The sequence below is a fragment of the Vulpes lagopus genome, chromosome 18 (genome assembly GCF_018345385.1).
Source record: "Vulpes lagopus strain Blue_001 chromosome 18, ASM1834538v1, whole genome shotgun sequence".
In the NCBI taxonomy this organism is placed as follows: Eukaryota; Metazoa; Chordata; class Mammalia; order Carnivora; family Canidae; genus Vulpes; species Vulpes lagopus.
This window is the reverse complement of record NC_054841.1, coordinates 11,781,673-11,802,038: the sequence shown is the minus strand read 5'-3', so window position 1 is coordinate 11,802,038 and position 20,366 is coordinate 11,781,673. Positions and strand designations below refer to the sequence as shown.

Sequence of the window (20,366 nt, the reverse complement as noted above, 5' to 3'; positions counted from 1 at the left end):
TGAAATTACTTAGTGCATGTAAAAATACCTTACTCAGTTACTTAATGCATGTAAAAGTACCTTAATCAGTTCTCGGCACGCAAAAACTTCTATAAAAGTGTTAGCTGTTATTTTTTACTTTTTTTCTCTTTTTATGAAAATAAGTGTTGACGGTGGAAAAAAAATCTAAGAAGAAAATAAAAATCACCCAGTGGCGACGCCCCCTGCTAACCGTTCTTTGCCAGTTTCCTCCACGACTTTCGGTCGGTAAACACAGCCGCAGAGCCCCGGCGGCAAACCTCCTCCGCACGCGGCCGCCGAACCGAGACAAAGAAATTCACTCCATCACCCGAAACCACCTCCCAACTTGCCGCATGCGCACTCGGCGCTGGGGGGGGGGGGGAGGAGCGAGGGGAGGGAGAGCCGCAGGTTCCGCCCCAAGCGGAAGTGATGTTGTTGGCACATGCGCAGTGACGACGAGGAGGCCGTCGGAAAGTAAGGGCCGGGCTGCGCGCGAGCTGCTTCCCGGAAGTGGCGCTGCGGCAGCATGCTCGAGGAGCTGGGCTTGATCGGGACCATAGGCGAGGATGACGACGTGCCGGGGCATCCTGAGTCTGACTCCGGGGACGAGGAGGAGGAGGTATGAGCCGCTCGGGGTTGGGGGCGCGGCGGCGTGCCGTCGGATTTCCGTGACTGCCCCCCTTCCCCGTGATTCCTCGGGCCCCAGCCCCCAACTCCGCAGCATCCTGCTGTCAGCCCGGCGAGCGTCCCGCGAAGGTGACCCCAAGGTCTTCCTCAGCTTGTTCGCCGCCAGCTTTTCCTCCCCTCCGCGCCTGTGCCGGTAACATGCTATGTCGTCTTGGCGAAGTCAGTGCCGATTCACCGAACTGGTGTTGAATAGAGATCCGGGGGCGAAGCCAGTCGTGGTTCCTGGTCAGGGGTTCGTTCCTTAAGCCAGTATTTACTGACGTGGAGGCCATGGGGTATGCAGGTGGAGGTGTCTGCAGGCTGCACCTAGTGTTCAGCGTCTGGGACACAGCAGTGAGCAGGGTGGGCAAGGACAGCGCTCCCCTGAAGCTTGTCCTCGGTGGGAGCGTTACAGACATTCAGCAGTGTGGCAATTAAAAGGAACAGTATCATGAAAAATATGCTCACCCTACAAAAATCCAGCCTGCCTGTTTGCCCCACTGTGGCCTCATCTGCCTACAGACACCTCCACCCCGGCGTCCCATGGCCTCCACAAATCCAGCTTCACCAAAGCTGGACCCGGGTCTCTCTCACCTTCCCAGCGTGCTCCATCTGAAGCCAGAAACCTAAGCGGCATCCTTGGCAGCTTTTTCCTTCTCAGTCTCCTCCAGTTTTGTGCAGGCTAACTGGGGAATCTCTCTTTAACTTCTCCTCCTTTCCCCTAGCCCACCCAAGCCCAGGCCACTGCCACCCAGCATCCTAAGGTACCTGGGCTCCAGCCCTTTCTCTTGCCCTCACCCCAGTGTATTCTCTATTTGGCAACTAGAATGATCTTTTCCTTTCTCAAATGGAAAACTATCGTAAAAAAGGACTGGAGCAAAAATACGGCAAATGATGAAAAATCAAAATATGAAGTGCTGTACAGTTATCAATAGTTCAGCTAGTACCTGAGAAATGATATGTAATCATTACTAATAATAAACTTTAGGGTGAGAGTTCTTACCAGATTGTTTAACTTGAGTGAGGGGAAAAAAGTCAGTGTAGCACTTTCTAGTCTCAGAAGTTCTCATTCAGCTAGCCTCCCTTCCTTTCCTGTTTTTAGTTGTATGCGTTTTTGCCATTGTTTCCTAACTTAGTTGAATTGCCAAAAGAGAAAAGAGTCTGTATGATATTCTTTGAAACCTTTTGAAGATTTGCTTAAAGGCCGCCTGTGTGATAAGTTCTTGTACCTATTCCGTGTTTGTTCAGAATTCATGCTTTCTAGTGGTCGGTATAGGGTTGCCTATATATTCATGGGAATGAAGCTTGTTGATTGTGCTTTTCAGATTTTCTGCAGACGCTTATTTTGTTTGCTTAATCGGTCACTTACTGAGAGATCCATATTTAAGTCTCCCACAACAATTGGAGATTCCTGTTCTGTTTCTTTCTGACTTCAACACCATAGTCATCCTGTTTCTTCCTCTTCCCAGGGGCCCATTGTGCTGGGCAGAAAGCAGAAAGCCTTGCAGAAGAACCGCAGTGCCGATTTCAACCCTGACTTCGTTTTCACTGAGAAGGAGGGGGCATATGATGGCAGCTGGGCCATGGCTGATGTCATGAGCCAGCTCAAGAAGAAGGTGAGAACAGACAGTGTGATAGGCAGTTCTAGGCCGTGGGCTGTTGAAGAGGTTGGACAGTAGGTTTCAAGATTTCACCTCACTGCTTTTTGCCATCTGCCTACATGCAGCAAATGCTGGAATTCTTGGAAATATATGGTGTAGTTTTGATGGAGTGGGGAAAAGCAGTCACAAATAACCCCAGTCTTGATGAAAACCAAAGTGTAAAATGTTACAACATAGATTTATTACAGACTAGTTACAAACACGTTAATTGATCTCCAGATATTTTTTTTTTTAATATTTATTTGAGAGAGAGTGAAAAAGCACGAGCCTGGGGTGAGGGGAGGGGCAAAGAGAGAGGGAAAAGCAGGGCCAGGACCTTGGGATCATGACCCAAGCCAAAGACAGACACTTAACCCACTGAGCCACCCAGGTGCCCCTACAGATGATATTTTGAAATAATAAAAATATCTTATTTCCTTCATTAGAAGATGTCCATGACAGCTTTTCCTGGAGGAGGGGACTTCAATATATATATATATATATATATATATATATATATATATATATATATATATATATATTAAGGGAGACCTTTCCTGATATTATACACACTAAAATGTGGAAAAAAAAGTTTTAGAGGAAATCAGATAATACTGGTCTGATAGTTTTAGAATACCAAACATTACATATAAATTGTTTGACTTAAAAATAATGGGCATAGCTATGTTAAAATGGTCTCATTTTTTTTTAGGTGTTCCCTCCTGTTTCAAAAACAAGAGAGGGGGGATCCCTGGGTGGCTCAGCGGTTTCGCACCTGCCTTTGGCCCAGGGCGCGATCCTGGAGTTCCAGGATCAAGTCCCGCGTCGGGCTCCTGGCATGGAACCTGCTTCTCCCTCTGCCTCTGTCTCTGCCTCTTTCTCTCTATGTCTATCATAAATAAATAAAAATAAATCTTAAAAAAAAAAAAACCTCTAGAGAGGAACCTTGGTTACGTTAGTTTGTAACAAAACAGTCTAGCATGTACCCTTGGTAGTAGTGTTTTTGATCTGCCCCATGGATACTGTTATTCCGTCACTTGCCAGGTGATCTCATGTGGCCTCACTGTTTAGGGTCCCTGGTTCCCACCCAGCATAGCAAAAGCTGCCACAAATGTCACTGTCGCCTACTTATTTGCCAAGATCCCATGTTTTCCTTTGAATCTGGTGAGCGATCTAGGAGATGCATCAACATTATTTTCTATTCTATGGGCCTCAAAGAGAAATACTGCCTGCTTAGAGCTATTTACTCCAGACTCTGTGGGGTCTGATGAAAATAAACCAGCATTGCCTCTTCGCGGTCACCTGGACAGGATTTCTTTCTTTTTTTCTTTTTTTTTTTTAAGATTTTATTTATAAAAAAATATATATATATATTTTATTTATTCATGAGAGAGACAGAGATTGAGGCAGAGACACAGGCAGAGGGATATGCAGGCTCCCTGCAGGGAACCCATTGTGGGCCTGTATCCTAGGACCTCAGGATCATAATCTGAGCTGTAGGCAGATGTTTAACCACTGAGCCACCCAGACATCCCTGGACAGGATTTCTTTGTGATTTTTTCCCCACTGTCAGTATTTTTTCAGAGGATGCCAGAGGAATTTTCCTTTTTCAAGTTAATTATGAAGTGTTTGTTTTCCTGTGCCATGTTTTGATGAAAGTTCACTCCAGGTACACTGAATGAATGTTACATTTGTTCCCAGGTCCTGGCATATAGACCCCCTGTAACTAAAGACGTGGTCTTATAACACTTACAGTCCAGCAGGGTAGAAGATAAGTAAATAATGACACAGTTAATTATAATTGTGGAAATACCGTGGCAGTTCAGGATGCTTTGAGCATATGTAAAGGAGGCCTGCCATTACTTTCTCTTTCTAAAGTTTTAGCGGTATCCAGCATTGCTACCTGAATCTGCTTTGATTTTAGAATTTAACCGATAGGCTCCATTTTGTCTGATTGATAAGGGGAAGTAGCATTCAGATATAAATGTGACATCTCTTGCTAATTATATTCTTCTAAATGGTAAACACTTTCTGAACTGAAATGTGGATGTTCCAGGTTCCAGGTAAAGATTTTTCACACCTGTTTGTTATGTTGTTTTATCGTTGTAGTGAATGATCTATGGTTTGGTTAATCTGTCCAAGGATAGACAAGCCTCTTCTATATTAACACTAGAGAACCAACCCTCACAGAAACCCTTGTCTCTTTCCCATATATGTTTCTTATTCATCTATTTTAATCTGCAGAGGGCGGCCACCACATTAGATGAGAAGATTGAGAAAGTTCGCAAGAAAAGGAAAACAGAGGTGAGAAAGCAAAGCAGGTACTGCCCTGCGGAAAGCCCCAAGCTTTGCCCTCCACGTGGCCCCACCATTTTTCTTTCAGCCTGAATTGGAGTGCGGCGGTGCAGACAGGCTTCTCTGTGTCTGTTGTTAATAATCACTGAGAGTCCACATAGCATTCTTCCCTGGCTGGAGAGCATAGTGTTGCTCTTCAGAGGTTCTGGATTTCTTGAAGTCTGTAGTTGCCTTGCCTTATTATATATTTTCTCCAGGATAAAGAAGCCAAGTCTGGGAAGTCAGAGGAGAAAGAAGCAAAGGAAGGCTCTGAACTGGAGGAGCAGGAAGACCATGAAGGGAAAGATGAGGAAGGTCCAGAAGATGAAGACTCAGAGACTGATTACTCGTCAGCTGATGAGAACATCCTCACCAAAGCAGGTGGGTGCTACAGAGGTGCTATCAGAAACAGAGGCAGGAGATTGGAAAGAGTCCTCCTTTCCTTTGTAGGATTTCCTATGTTCTGCTACATGGTCACATTTAAGATCTCCATATGGAACTCCTAGCTTCTCTTTCTCTTGGGCTTGTGTTAGGGTTGTTGTTCTTTGCAGGCAGACTGTACCGATATCATTCTGCCCCATGTAGCTGCTGGCATCTCTAAGATTCAGACTTATTTGGGATGATAGGTCCCCCACATCCCACCTCAGATGGGCCTAGCCACGTAGCAGGTGCTCCATAAATATTTCTTGCAGAAATGAGTGCACATGCATGATGATATGTACAGTGGTTGAGAGCCTGGTTTCTGGAACTTTCCGAGCTTGCTGCACAGTGTTTTCACTGTCAAATGAGACTACTGACAGTAGCTCCCTCAAGCTGTTGTGTGGTTTTGGTGAGTTTTCCACAGAAAGCACTTATGACAGCGCCTAGCAGATTATAAATACTCAGTAAATACAAGCCCTGTTTTTCTCCACAGATACACTCAAAGTAAAGGAGCGGAAGAAGAAGAAGAAAGGACAGGTGAGCATGAGCATGGAAAGCAGCGTGCGACGTGTTTTTGCAACCTGACAGGTTTTTAAGGCCAGTTTGCTTCCTGGGTCCTGTTTTGCTGAATTTGCATTCTGTCTTTGATTTCCTCGTGTAGGAAACAGGAGGATTTTTTGAAGATGCATCTCAGTATGATGAAAACCTCTCATTCCAGGACATGAACCTTTCCCGCCCTCTTCTGAAGGTAGTGGCTTCTTTTGGCAACCATGGGATTATTGTAGTCACCCCTTAACTAGGCTCCCTGCCCCAAACTGGGCTCTTTGCCTCCCTAAATTCTGTTGTCCACACAGCTGCCAGAGAACCCTCTTAAAAAGTTCTGATCTACTCTGGTGATGTCTCCTAGCACTCATTCTGCTCTGGCCACATTGGCCTCTTCCCTGGCCCTTAAACAGGTGAGGCATTTTCTTCCTCAGGGCCTTCGTACTTATTGTCCCCTCTGCCTGGAATGTTTTTCCAGTAATCTGGTTGGGGTGTTCCTCACCTCTTTCAGGGATCTACTCAGTATCCTCTGTTCAGTGAGACTTTTCGCTGACCCTACTGTAAACTGTACTCATCCCTAGCACCCTTGACTGCTGCGGTTTTCTCCATACAGCACATGATGGTTTTTGGTCTTTTTTCTTCCCAGACTGTAAGATTGCCAAGAGCGGGGTTTTTATTTCTTTGGTTCACTGCTATATCTCAATGCCTAGAACAGGTCTACCACATAGTTTGGAAGCCTGATGTGTTTGTTTCATGCTGAGACAACTCCTCCCCTTCCTGTCTAACCCTGTCTTTTTCTCTTCAGGCCATTACAGCCATGGGCTTCAAGCAGCCCACCCCAATCCAGAAGGCATGCATACCTGTGGGTCTGTTGGGGAAGGATATCTGTGCCTGTGCAGCCACTGGGACAGGTAAAAAGGATAGTGACTTGGGAGAAGGGGAGAGGAGGAGGCAGGAGGAGAGTGTTGATTTACCCAAGGCCCACTTTGTTAAATATGCAAGTATAAATTATAATGCAATAACATTATATATTCTCTTAATTTATTTTTAAAAAATATTTTTATTTATTTATTCATGAGAGACACACACACAGAGAGAGAGAGAGGCAGAGACACAGGCAGAGAGAGAAGCAGGCTCCATGCAGGGAGCCCAACGTGAGACTCGATCCCAGGATTCCAGTATCATGCCCTGGGCCGAAGGCAGGCACCCAACTGCTGAGCCACCCAGGCGTCCCTATTAATTTCTTTTTTAAAAAACCTCAACATAGGGACGCCTGGGTGGCTCAATGGTTGAGCATCTGCCTTTGGCTCAGGGCATGATCCTGGAGACCTGGGATTGAGTCCCACATCAGGCTGCCTGCATGGAGCCTGCTTCTCCCTCTGCCTGTGTCTTTGCCTCTCTCTCTGTATCTCTCGTGAATAAATAAATAAAAAATCTTAAAAAAGAAATCTCAACATATATTTTCATATTTCTTTAAATGCTCTTCGCTTTTTAAAAATGGTTGTATAGTATTCTATTACGTAACTATTTCTATTCTATAATTAATTGTACTAATATACAATGTTGTGGTGAATATTCCTTTCATAAAATCTTTACTCCTATGACTGGGGCTTATGTATAAATAAAGATGAACTTTATGAGACCCCCTGAAATCTGTGACCTGTAACTATCTGAATTGGATGTCTCTATGACCATGTCCTCTTGCTGCCATAATAGGAGTAAAGTGTCTTTTTTTTTTTTTTTTTAATTTAAGGAGGGGGCAGAGAGGGAGTAGGAAAGAAAGAATCCTCATCAGACTCCCTGATGAGAGTAGACAGCCTAATGTGGGGCTTGATTCCATGACTTTGAGATCATGACCTGATCTAAAATCAAGTCAGACACCCAACCAACCAACCATCACCCAGGTGCCACAGTAGGAATAGATTTTGTGAAACAGATGTTCATCATGGTGTTGTATATGAGTACAGTTAATTATGGAGTAGAGACAGTCACATGATAGAATATTATACAACCATTAAAAATTAAAGAATATTTAAAGAAGCAGGAATTTTTTTTTTTTTAAGTAATCTCTACACCCAATGCTTAACTCAAACCTAAGCTCAAACTCACAACCCTAAGATCAAGAACTGCATGCTCTGTCAACTGAGCCAGCCATGTGCCTCCTTTATGCTTTTTCTGAAGGGGGATTACTGAACAGAATATATAGTGTTATTGCATTACATCTTTCATTTGTATATTTCTATCTATTAAGAAAAATATTGGTAATACAGATACCATTGTGTTCGTGTTTATTTCTGGTTGGCTGCATTGTGGATGATTTTTATTATTTTCATATTTCTTTGTACTTCTCAGATTTTTTACATTGACCCTGTGGTTTTAAAAGCAGAGGAAAAGCTTTAATGGAAAAAAAACAGTGCTTCATTTCCCCCTGAGCAGATATGTATGTTTTTTGGGTTCAAGTGAAAACTCAAACCTTGAAGGGACTGAAGCCCCTGTCACTGTTTCCTACTGCCTTTCCTTCCAGGTAAAACTGCTGCTTTTGCCCTGCCTGTCCTGGAGCGTCTGATCTACAAACCCCGCCAGTCTCCTGTCACCCGTGTGCTCGTGCTGGTTCCCACCCGAGAACTGGGCATCCAGGTGCACTCTGTCACCAAGCAGCTGGCTCAGTTCTGCAACATCACCACCTGCCTTGCCGTGGGTGAGTGTCTGGCAGCCCCTGGGAGACTGAAGTGGTGGAGGGTGGGTGTGCTTCACCATCTGAGGATAACAGTGCCAGGAAAGCCTTCCTGTGATAAACTTACTGAAAAACCAGATGAGGTGTTTTCAGAGTAGAGAGTTGGGGGAGAGGAGAGGTTTAACAGTGATTTAACCAGCCGTAAAAAAAATGAAACTTCAAAATTCAGAGCAAAAAAATTTTCTTGGTACTGAACAAATTTAGAATGTCACTTGTGTTTTTTTTATAAATAAAGAATTAAGTATCATCCGGGGCAGAATTTTTCTAATGATGTTCCACGATACTATTTTTTAACCTTCATGGAACCTCCCCATGCAGTGGGAAGGCGAAGGTGATGGAGAAGTGATTTGCTTTCACAGCTGCTTCTGTTGGTCCTGTGTGTCTGAATCCTTCTGTTCTGAAGTGCCTTCGTGTAATCTTTTTTTACACTTAGAACAGTTGTGATGAAATAATCTGTCTATCCCAATATTGTGTAAAATCTTCCTAAGCAGGGCCTCTGTGAGTCTTGTTCTCTGCTGTTTCCCCTGCATCTGGCATGGGATGTGGCAGGTGGCAGGGCCCAGTCCGTGCTGTTGAACAGCCGACTGAATCAGCCACCTGGCGGGACTTTTCTCTGCAGGAGGCCTGGATGTGAAGTCTCAGGAAGCAGCTCTTAGAGCAGCGCCTGACATCCTCATTGCCACCCCAGGCCGGCTCATCGATCATCTCCACAACTGTCCTTCCTTCCACCTGAGCAGTATTGAGGTGCTCATCCTGGATGAGGCTGACAGGTATACCTGAAGTGGCAGGGCCCCCAGTGCTCTGGGGTCCTGTGGGCCACACCGTAGAAGAGAACCTGCCACTGCATTATTCTACATCAATCTTGCCATAGCCATTTGTATGATGCCAGTTCAGCAGCTCACACTTGGACCTCTGTTTATCATTGGTCTGGATTATCCTGCTTTTTTTCTGTCTCTGTAATGTGATGGTTAAGAGGGAGGGTAGATCCAATTCTGGCTCTGCCACTTCCTGAGATTTGGAAATATTATTTAGATTCTTTTTTTTTTTTTTTAAGATTAAAAAATTTTTTAAGTAATCCCTACCCTCACTGTCTATAATACTTCCTCCTTTCCTTTCTCTGAGGTACTATGCCTCTCCAACCTCCTTCATTGTCACTTGAATGCTTCTTTGGTGGTTGTGTCCCTCCTCTCCCCTGGAACATATTTGTGAAGGGCTAGCTTTGTTGCTTGCTGCTGTGTGCCCAGGGTTGTGTCTAGTGTCTAGCACATGCTCAGTAAGTGTGGAATTAACTGATTCCCCCAGAGCAAATGAACCATTCTTGAGTCCTGACGGAGGTAAAGGAGATATTTTGAGCAAAGGGAACATGGTCTGATTTAGGTTTTAAGGGGAAAGGAATTATATTCTTTAAAAAATGTTAATGTCACAGACGACCAAGAAAGGTTGTGGACGTTTCCTATTAAGGAGATCAAGGAACATGATAACGAAATGCGGTTGGTCAGCTGAACAAATTGCAGTCAAAGTAAACCTACTGAGTAATATTATCTACAAGGAGAAAAAGATTCCTTTATAGTGAAGAGAATTGGTAGATACCACCTTACCATGTGCTCAAACTCAGATCAGTGGAACTGGGCCAAACGGATGGTCTCCATCTCCTGACACAACTGCACCTCTGCACGTTCTTGTGAATCCTTTCCCTGGGAAATAAGCAGACAGGATGTGGAAAAGATTGAGGAGACTTCTCTAGCTCAAGGGAGACTAAAGCATAGGAATTTTGGTTTCCTGGATTAAAACAAAATATAGCTATAAGATGACATTTTGGGGATAGTTAGGGATATTTGAATTTGGACTTGTACTTCAAGTATTACTCAGACACTTAAATGTATTGAGTGTGATGATGTGGTTATGTAGAAGGTGTGCTGAGGGCAGCCCAGGTGGCTCAGCGGTTTAGCACCGCCTTCAGCCCAGGGCATGATCCTGGAGACCCGGGATCGAACTGCACTTTGGGCTCCCTGCATGGAGCCTGATTCTCCCTCTGCCTGTGTCTCTGCCTCTGTCTCTCTCTGTGGTCTTTCATGAATAAATAAATAAAATCTTAAAAAAAAAAAAAAAGTTTAGAAGGTGTGCTGAAATAGGGGTAAGGTGTTGTGATGTTTGCAACTTATTTGTATATAGTTTAGCAAAAAAAAAGAAAAAAGAAAAAGAAAGATACAGGAAATGTGGCCAAATGTTAGTTTCTGATGAATCTTGGTGGAAGGGTAAACCAAAATATTAACACATAAATAAATAAATGAGCCTGAGACATAACCAGTTACAACATGAGAACTTCGGCTTGTCTCATGTTTTCTGCCTATGATTGTGACAGATGCAAGCTCAGTCCATTTCTCTTGATTCCTTCTCCCTGCTCGTCAGGATGCTGGATGAGTACTTTGAAGAACAGATGAAGGAGATCATCCGGATGTGTTCCCACCACCGCCAGACCATGCTCTTCTCAGCCACCATGACAGATGAGGTGGGCCACAGGAATTCTGCTTGGTGGGGTGAATGAATGGAGGGATGCAGAGGACCCAGGTTGGGCTGCAGGGGGTGATCTAGGGCAAGTATGGCTTGCCTCCACCCCCACCCCCACCCCCACTCCGTACCCACCGTCTCCTGGCAGGCCAGTGAGCAGCATCTGTGTTTGTGCTGGGCAGGTAAAAGATCTGGCTTCTGTTTCCTTGAAGAATCCTGTCCGAATATTTGTGAACAGCAACACAGATGTGGCCCCATTCCTGCGGCAGGAGTTTGTCCGGATCCGGCCGAATCGGGAAGGGGACCGGGAAGCCATTGTGGCAGGTGAAAGCCCAGGGAGGGACTGGGCAGGGGCCTGCTGGACTTCCTTGGCCTCATGGATGGCCAGCTCAAGTGGCTGAGTGTTGCCTGGTACCTCCTCTGTCAGGCTCCCCTGACGTGTTGCGTGGTACTGCCGTTAATGTACTCTGCCACTTTGGCCATTTCTTCTGTCTGCTTATCTCCCTACCATTGTCCAGTCCTCCTTAGGTCCTGCTGAATGCCCAGCCACTTCCCCCTCTTGCGTTTGGTTCAAGCTGCTGCCTTTCCTGCCTGAATATTGCAGTGGCCTTGTACTTGGCTTCTCTCCCACTCTTGTCCTTGGTAACCCGTTGTTCACACTACAGATCATTGAAAACGATCATTTACAAGTGAACATTCACTCATGTTACCTTCCCATTTACTGTCGAGTGTCTCCCATTGTTCTCAGACCACAGTCCACACTCCCCAGTGAGTCCTGTACAGCCCTCTGGGACCTGGCCCCTGCCTGCCTGGAGTCTTCAGCTTTGGTGCCCTGCCATACTCTCCTGTTTTTATTCTCTCAGACCTACCAAGCTTGTCCTGCCTCGGGGCCTTCACATTTGCTCCTTCCTCTGCCTGAAATCTTCCCCCAAATCTTGTGAGTGAGCCTGCTCTGTCATTCAGCCTAACATGTCTTTAGAGAGGCCATCTCTAAAGCTGCCTCCCCATCTTCCCTTCACTGTCTCACAGCATTTATCACCCTTGGGAGTTGGGAATTGGCTTGTCTTCTCTGCCCTGGAATGTGAGCCTTAAAAGGCAGGGACCTTGCCTATCTCCCCCAGTGCCAGGCATAGCAGCCACTTCACAGGTGGGGAGGGAATATGTACTAGAGGTGACTTCCAGCTCACTCTTCTCTCCCCTCTAGCTCTTCTGACAAGAACCTTCACTGACCATGTGATGCTGTTCACCCAGACCAAGAAGCAGGCCCACCGCATGCACATCCTTCTGGGGCTCATGGGGCTGCAGGTGGGCGAGCTCCACGGCAACCTGTCCCAGACGCAGCGGCTGGAGGCCCTCCGGTAAACTTCAGGGGGCTGAGGCTCCCCCTCTCTGAGGCTCCCATCCTTCAGAGAGGGCTCTCCTCATTGGGAGGGAAGACACCACTCAGAGGTTATGTTAGAGCAACTGCAGGGGATGCAGATGGTGGTTCCCCACTTTAAAGATTTTAGTCCCAGCTGCTGTAAGGTTATGTCTTAGGTACCTTCAGAATTCCTCATAGTCTTGCAGAAGATGACACTCATGCCCCAGGGCTCGAGTATTGGAGCCACTGAGTGGGGCCATAGCAAGAAATTCTGACTTGGGAAGACACAGCACATGTCCTGTTCTCTGTAGCTTTTCCAGAGCAAGGGACATACCTAGGGTGATGGAACGAGATTAGAAATCAAAGCCAGCTACTATTTCCTGAGCATTTACTTGGCAGAGTCCTGTGTTTTCCATGTTTTCTTGTTTAATTCTCATGGAATAGAGTCCTGCTGGTAGGCCAGGAGGGACCTTTTAGAATTCTCCATCTATCTGCATTCATCATAGGCAGCTGAAAGATTTTTGTTTTTTTGTTTTTTTAAGGAAAGGCTGCTTTGAATGCTGAGACATTTGCATAGACTACTCCCTTCCATCTAGCTCTATGGTTCCTGAACTTTCATATTTGTAGGAGTTGGGGCTGAAGTAGTATAAACCAAACTGTGTTTGTCCTACAAACATTACAGGATGTTTAAGGTGTTGTGTAGGTATTAGATGGTCTGATGTTTAGGATCTCATTTAGATTATCACTATGACAATCTGTACGCTCCTGCTTGACTCCAAAAGGATTTGTGTTTTCTCTGCTGGCTCAGGCTCCTACGGAGCATTTTTGGGGTTGAGTACCCAGGTGAACATCTGTGGCTATTTCTAGGCGCTTTAAGGACGAACAGATTGACATCCTTGTGGCCACAGATGTGGCAGCCCGTGGACTTGACATTGAAGGGGTCAAAACGGTGAGCAGCCCGTCTTCCTTGAACTTTTGGTGGGAGTCTTTTGCCTTCTTGTGTCCCATGTCCCTGCAACTCCCAGGTCTGACTTTGACCTTCTAGGTAATTAACTTCACGATGCCCAACACCATCAAGCATTATGTCCACCGGGTGGGGCGAACAGCTCGGGCTGGTAGGGCTGGGCGCTCGGTGTCTCTGGTGGGAGAAGAGGAGCGGAAGATGCTGAAGGAGATCGTAAAAGCCGCCAAAGCCCCTGTGAAGGCCCGGATACTTCCCCAGGGTGAGCAGGCACCATTGCAGCAGCTCTGAGTGGTTGGGGTGGGACAGAGCCAGGAGCAGAGGGTGATAGGTTGGAGTAGTCAGGAGCTGGATTTGAACTCCAGTCTTGCCACTTCCTTGCTTAGTGTCCCTGGGCCGGTCTCACCATGCCCCTGGTCTTCAGTCTCTCTCTGTGTGAAAGGGAACAATGCCAGACTTGTGTCTCAAGTGCCCCTCATAGGTTATTTTTCAACCTTTGGGAAGAGAAGGCTTCTTCTGAGGCAAAATCCCTATTAATCACCACCCCCTTCCTTTCAGTAGAGGGCAGAAGTCAGCGTTTACTTGTTTTAGATATCTTTCATTCTTTCACTCATTTTCCTCTCATCTGTAGGGGTCCTTTAAAGCACATCTTTTTTAAAAATTGTTTTTTATAATTATAAAAATAATATATATCCAGCATTAGCGATTAGTAAATTAAAGCCAAAATATAATTGCATGTGGGAGAGCTCACCACTGTTAGCATTTATGCACATATATCCTTTGAAATCTTTATTCTGTTCATAAATATCTTTTTTCTTTCTTTTTTTTTTTTTTTTCATTTTTACTTAATTCATTCCATCAGCTAACTACCAAGTGCCCAGTACTGTTTATTCTATCCTAGGTATTAGGGATATAGCAGGAAGCAAAACAACTGAGACTCTGGTGGAAAAAAGACAATAAAGGTAGTAGATGGGATCCAGAATGACAGGAGGAGAGACGCTGCTTTCGAAAGCTATATAGGAAAGGCCTCTGAACAGATGGCACTTGAGCTGAGTCCTGGATAAGAATGAGGCAGCCGTGAGAGGTCTGCGGACAGAGTGTGCCAAGCAGAGAAAACCAGGGCAAGGCCTCTGAGGCAGGAGCAGACGTGGTGTGTGAGTCAAAGTGAAGGAAGAGCCAGGGAGGGCTCAGGGCATGGTGAGCAAGGCAGAGATAGAGGCTCAGAAAGGTAGGCAGGGGCCACACTTAGGAGTTTAGAATTTATTCCAAGAGCAGCAGGCTCTTTGGGTGGGATAGGCTGGGAGGTGTTGTGAAGCAGAGAAGTCACCCACAAAAAAACCCAAATTTTCTGTTGTCACTAAATATACATCTATATTATTCTTATCAGTCACACAAAGTTTATCCTAATTTAAAAAATTGTTCTCTTCCCTTGAGATGTCATCCTTAAATTCCGGGACAAGATTGAGAAGATGGAGAAGGATGTGTATGCAGTTCTGCAGCTAGAGGCCGAGGAAAAAGAGCTGCAGCAGTCAGAAGCCCAGGTGGGGCTGCACGGAGGGCTTAGGGCCCACCGGGCTGGTCTGGAAGCGGGCCGCACAGCGCCTGCCAGTTCTGCCCTGCCAAAATGTGGTGTCCACACCAGGCATGTCCTCAGAGCCCCAGACCTTTGTAGGCAGTGCCTTCCTGCAGCTGTCAGGTTACATATTATCAGGTGGAGCTGATCTTTTGCTGTCTCCACAGATCAACACAGCAAAACGGCTCCTTGAGAGAGAGAAGGGGAAGGAAGCCTCAAACCATGAGCCTGAGAGAAGCTGGTTCCAGACCAAGGAAGAGAGGAAGAAGGAAAAAAGTATGTTGGAGAGGTCCCTCAAAAAGCTGAACACACAATTCTCATAGAACCCAGTAAGGCCACGCTAGGTCTGTTCCCAGAAAAAACAGAATAGGGACTCAGATGCGCACTTGTATGCCAGTGACCACTGAAGCATTATCCATAGTAGCCAAGGGATGGAAGTGACCCCTGTCAGTAGATGAATGGATCAACAAAATGTGGCATGCACATATGATAGAATATGGTTTAGCCATGATGAAGTTGATACATGCTGCAAGCCTGAACCAAAATGAAGTGATCCAGACACAAGCAGACAAGTATTTATGATTCTATTTATATTTATTGATGCAGAAATTAGAATAGAGATTACCAGGGGTTGTGGGGAGGGAGTTAGGAATGGTTACAGAGCTGCTGTTTGGGGATGATGAAGTTGTTACAGAAACTGGTCACGGTGATGGTTGTGCAATATTGTGCATGTAATTAATGCTCTTGAATTGTGTACTTAAGAATGGGTATGGGGCTCCTGGGTGGTGTGGTCAGGTAAATGCCCAAATCTCGTTGTAGGCTCAGGACATGATCTCAAGGGCAGCCCCGGTGGTGCAGCGGTTTAGCGCCGCCTGCAGCCCAGGGCCTGATCCTGGAGACCTAGGATCAAGTCCCACGTCAGGCTCCTGCATGGAGCCTGCTTCTCCCTCCTCTTGTGTCTCTGCCTCTCTCTCTCTCTCTATGTCTATCATAAATAAATAAATAAAATCTTAAAAAAAAAAAAAAGGACATGATCTCAAGGTCATGGGATTGAGCCCAGCATCAGGCTCCGCACTTAGCATTGAGCATGCTTTAGACTGTCCCTGCCTCTGCCTCACCCCTGTGTGTGCCCACATTTCCTCTCTCTCAAATAAATAAATATAAAAAAGAATTGATAAAATGGCAAATTTTATGTTCTGTTTTGCCACAATTTAAAAAGAAGTAGGTCAGGAAAATATATGTGTATTCTTTGCCTTCCCCACCTTCCTCTTATCACACAAATTCACATTTTTCTACACTTTTTTTCCCAGTTAATTTTGTAGTTTAGATTTTATACAGGCACATACAGTAGCTGCCTTTTTTTTTTTTTTAAATGGCTGCATGGTTTTCCATCATGTGGATAGATTATAATATATTTAATTAATCCCCTTTTGAGGGACATTGAAATTGTCTGTAATCTTTTGCTATTTTTTTTTTAATTTTTTAAAATTTTTATTTATGAGAGAGAGAGAGAGAGAGAGAGAGGCAGAGACATAGGCAGAGGGAGAAACAGGCTCCATGTACTGGGAGCCCGACGTGGGATTCGATCCCGGGTCTTCAGGATCACACCCTGGGCCAAAGGGAGGCGCCAAACTGCTGCGCCACCCAGGGATCCCATCTTTTGCTATTTTAAACATATAGTGAGTAACTGTACAAATGTCCTTTCACAATTAAGCAAATGTATTTGATTTGCAGGAAAATCCTTGAAAGTGAAATTATAGGTCAGAGGATATGTGGATTTATTATTTTGTTAGGGAGTGCAAAATTACCCTCCAATAAGGTTGTACCAGCCATTTAAGAAATACTGTGGGCAGCCCCGATGGCCCAGCAGTTTGGTGCCACCTTCAGCCTAGGGTGTGATCCTGGAGTCCCGTGATCAAGTCCCACGTCAGGCTGTCTGCATGGAGCCTGCTTCTTCCTCTGCCTGTGTCTCTGCCTCTCTCTCTCTCTCTCTCTCTCTCTGTCATGATTAAAAAAATAAAATCTTAAAAAAAAAAAAAATACTGCCTGTATCTGATGGAACAAAAAGTTAGGGTGCATACATAAAATTTCTGTATTAAACATAGTTATAACTCTATGGCAGGAAGGTCTGGGAGTGTAAGTGAACCAAATCATCTTTCACAGCAGGAGGTAGATAACAAATATTTCAAATGGATTAATCAAGAAATAGTGAAATTGAGAAATAGAAATGTCAGTAAGATGGAGGTAACCACCAGCAGAAGATGTGATTTGTTGCTTCTCATTTGGAGTTCTCATGTAGTAATTTCAAATATGGTGTACTTCATTTAAAAAAAAAGGTATAAAATGGTACCTGAAATCTTTTACTCCCTCCTCATCCTAGTTGCCAAAGCTCTGCAGGAGTTTGACTTGGCCTTAAGAGGAAAGAAGAAGAGAAAGAAGTTTATGAAGGATGCCAAGAAAAAGGGGGAGATGACAGTGAGTGGCTTTCCCTCTGGAGCTGGGTACCTGTCCAGTGGCTTGGGTCAGGTCTTCTTGGTCTGTTGAATACTCACATCATCCTTCTTTTCAGGCAGAGGAAAGGTCCCAGTTTGAAATCCTCAAGGCACAGATGTTTGCTGAGCGGCTGGCCAAGAGGAATCGCAGAGCCAAGAGAGCCCGAGCAATGCCTGAGGAGGAGCCAGCAAGAGGCCCTGGTAGGCAGATGGGGAGCCAATGTGAGCTGGTAGGAAGGTTCTCCCTGAAACTCGTGCTTGTGGTTAGAGAGAAAACTCAATAGCTAGAGCCCATATTGAGTAATGAGTCTGTACCAGTACAGACAGCTATTTTTGGGTTCTCAAGTGGTGAAATGACCCCACAGTTAGTGGGGAAAGCTAGGATTTGGAACCCAGGCCTTTCTGACTGTGGAGCCTAGTCCTTACAAACTGCTTTTTGGAAGAGTGGGTCAGGGTAGAAAGAAGTCAAGTTGGTCTTCAGCCCGTTTCACATTTCAGTGGTTTTCGCTTTGGGACTCTGCAGTCATCCTTTGGAGTGGTTCATCATACCTGCCACTTCTGAATTAATCCCTTTTCTGCTAGGATCCAATATCTTGTTTCCATGTCAGTAAATTATCAGGCCAGAGCATCCACTGAACCTGAAACCATTACCCTGAGCTTACAGATAGGATTTAGGAGCTTGGCCCAAAGAGGACATATCTAACCCTTTCTTTTTGTGCACAGCCAAGAAACAAAAGCAGGTGAATAAATCTGTATTTGATGAAGAACTTACCAACACAAGCAGGAAGGCCCTGAAACAGTATCGAGCTGGGTAGGATTTTAAGTCATCATAGGGCTCTTTGTATTTTTTTTTTTTTTTTTTTGGCTCTTTGTATTTTGATCAAAGCTGTATACCTTCTTCCTCCTTCTGCACTTTCAATTCTCATATACTTGTAGCTTTATAATTTTAAGGGTTCCTGTCTGACCCCTTGCCCCCAGCTAAGCCCATCTCTGGATCCCAGGGTGAGAATACGAGGAGAGTGTTCAGGCCCTCTTGCCTTGGAGGTGAAATGGTACATTTTGGTTCAGAAATAGACCTTTCCCTCAGGAAAGCTAGAATGGCAAAGGATCCTGAGTTACTCTTGAATGTGTTACACCTCCTACCGCCCACAACATCTCCTGGGCTGGGGTTAGGGTGGGGCTAGACAATGCTTCTAGTCTTTTTTTAGGGCTGGGCCCTGACTTCCACAATCTCCTATTATCAGGTGGAAACACCAGACTTAGAACTTAGGGCCCTGAAGAGGGTACCTCAGTGATGCTGCTGCTTCATATAGGAGCTGGGTGGGGGTGGCAGGGGGACATTGTCCATCTAGCTGTCATTTCAGTGTCTCTTTTCACCTGCAGCCCCTCTTTTGAAGAAAGGAAACAGTTGGGCCTGCCCCACCAGAGACGAGGAAACTTTAAGTCTAAATCCAGGTAATGTTTGCCATTTTGGAGGGCCTAAGACTGTGCCTGTTTGGGATTGGATCTTTCATGGGAAAGTTCCTCCTTCCTCTTCCTGGCTTCAGGAGTTGGTCTTTACTCTGTGTTTTCTCTTCATAGGTACAAGAGAAAGAAGTAGCTGTGGTGGCCTGAAGTTTGTGGGGCAGCCCTTAGATCCCTTCCTTGTGGGAAGTCATCCTGGCTTGGTCTCTTCCATTTGTTTAAAAAAAAAAAAAAAAAAAATTTAAAGTCTGTGGCATTTGTACATTTAAAAAAAAAGAGCATCAGGCTCCGCACTTAGCATTGGTTAGGGAGTGGTGGTGGTATGCGGAATTAATCCCTAAGCATCGCTGTGAGTCAGCCAAGGCTCACTTCTTCCTGATTAACTTTCATATGAAGAAGATAACAAATGGGGAGTGCCTGGCAGGCTCAGAGGAGCATCTGATCTTGGGGTTGAGTGTTTGAGCCCCATGTTGGGTATAGGGATTATATAAATAAAACTAAAACAAACAAACAAAAAAACCCCAACCAAATGTAAGTATATTTTGGGAGGGAGAATAGACCAATCTGAAATTGTGTATTTTATTCCTCTCTTCCCTCAACAGCAGTCTACCCCATCTACTACCAGTGCATCTTTATGCTTGGATATGGAGGAAGTTCTTGCTAGAAGTTCTTTTAATGCCCATCCTAGAACTGAAAGTTATCCTATCCTCCACAGCATCAGCCATGGACCAGACATTCTGGTACTGTGTACTGAGTGCTGTCTCATTAAATTCACTACCCCCTGTGGGAGAGGTAGTCATTCCCATTTTGCAGATAAAGAAACAGAGGCTTGGAGAAAGATGGCATTAACTTTCCAAGGTTACACTGTTGGGAGTTCAGGTTTTCGAAACCAGGGTCTAAACCTGTACTCTGACCAACTGTGCTGTGGAGGTGCTACTGAAGATGGAAGCTCAAAACGGGACAGAGGGATCCCAGATAAATTAGCTCCTTGTTACAAAAAACAGCTTTTACCCTGTAGAGTGGTGGTTCTCATCCTTTCTGAATCATACGTTCCTTTGAAAATCCGATGAAAGCTAGGGGATATCCCTTGAAAAAATTGTATGTTTGTATTCCTATATAATTTCAAGAACATATACCTCCCCCCACCAGCTCAAAAATTACAATAGTTATTTAGTAATACATACCCTTGACATTAAAAGAATGTATTCAAAGCTATTCATTTAGGCTGCACCTAGCAGTCACCAACAAAGGGTTACATTTCAGTTAAATAATGGCACACCTGCATGATGGAGTATGGTTCAAACTCCTCATATGTATGTATGTGCTTACTTACAGAAAGATCCCCAAGGTAAGATCTTTAGCTTAAAAAAGCCAAATGCAGAACAGTGTATTGTTTTTTAAGTCTTAAGGGTTATATGTTGTACGTGCATAGCTTACCTTTGGTAGGGCTCATGAAGAGGTTTACAGGGTTGCTTCTGGAGGAGGAAGCTTCAAGTTATGAGTTTATACAAAAAAAAAAACAAACAAACTTTTTTTTTTTTACCTTGAGTAAAAATAACTTCACCAGCTGAAAACCCCATACCACAGAGACAAGACTGGCCTCCCTGTAGACAGTGCCTCCATTCTCATCCTATCTCAAACCGCCAGAGCTGCTTCTAACAGCTGATGACA

At 44.9% G+C, this 20,366-nt stretch overlaps 1 protein-coding gene across 1 annotated transcript; it reads left to right on the top strand.

Moving 5' to 3' along the window:
- Positions 1-443: 443 nt before the first annotated feature.
- On the top strand, positions 444-18,941 carry DDX27 (DEAD-box helicase 27). Its single transcript, XM_041732429.1, has 21 exons — positions 444-619; positions 2,136-2,282; positions 4,551-4,610; positions 4,859-5,021; positions 5,554-5,597; positions 5,722-5,808; positions 6,409-6,514; positions 8,128-8,301; positions 8,957-9,107; positions 10,747-10,846; positions 11,028-11,169; positions 12,050-12,203; positions 13,073-13,154; positions 13,251-13,428; positions 14,601-14,707; positions 14,907-15,015; positions 17,120-17,214; positions 17,309-17,432; positions 17,955-18,042; positions 18,615-18,686; positions 18,813-18,941. Exons 1-21 carry the CDS (start codon positions 527-529, stop codon positions 18,829-18,831), a joined length of 2,295 nt encoding a protein of 764 aa, XP_041588363.1. The 5' UTR covers positions 444-526; the 3' UTR covers positions 18,832-18,941.
- Positions 18,942-20,366: the final 1,425 nt, after the last annotated feature.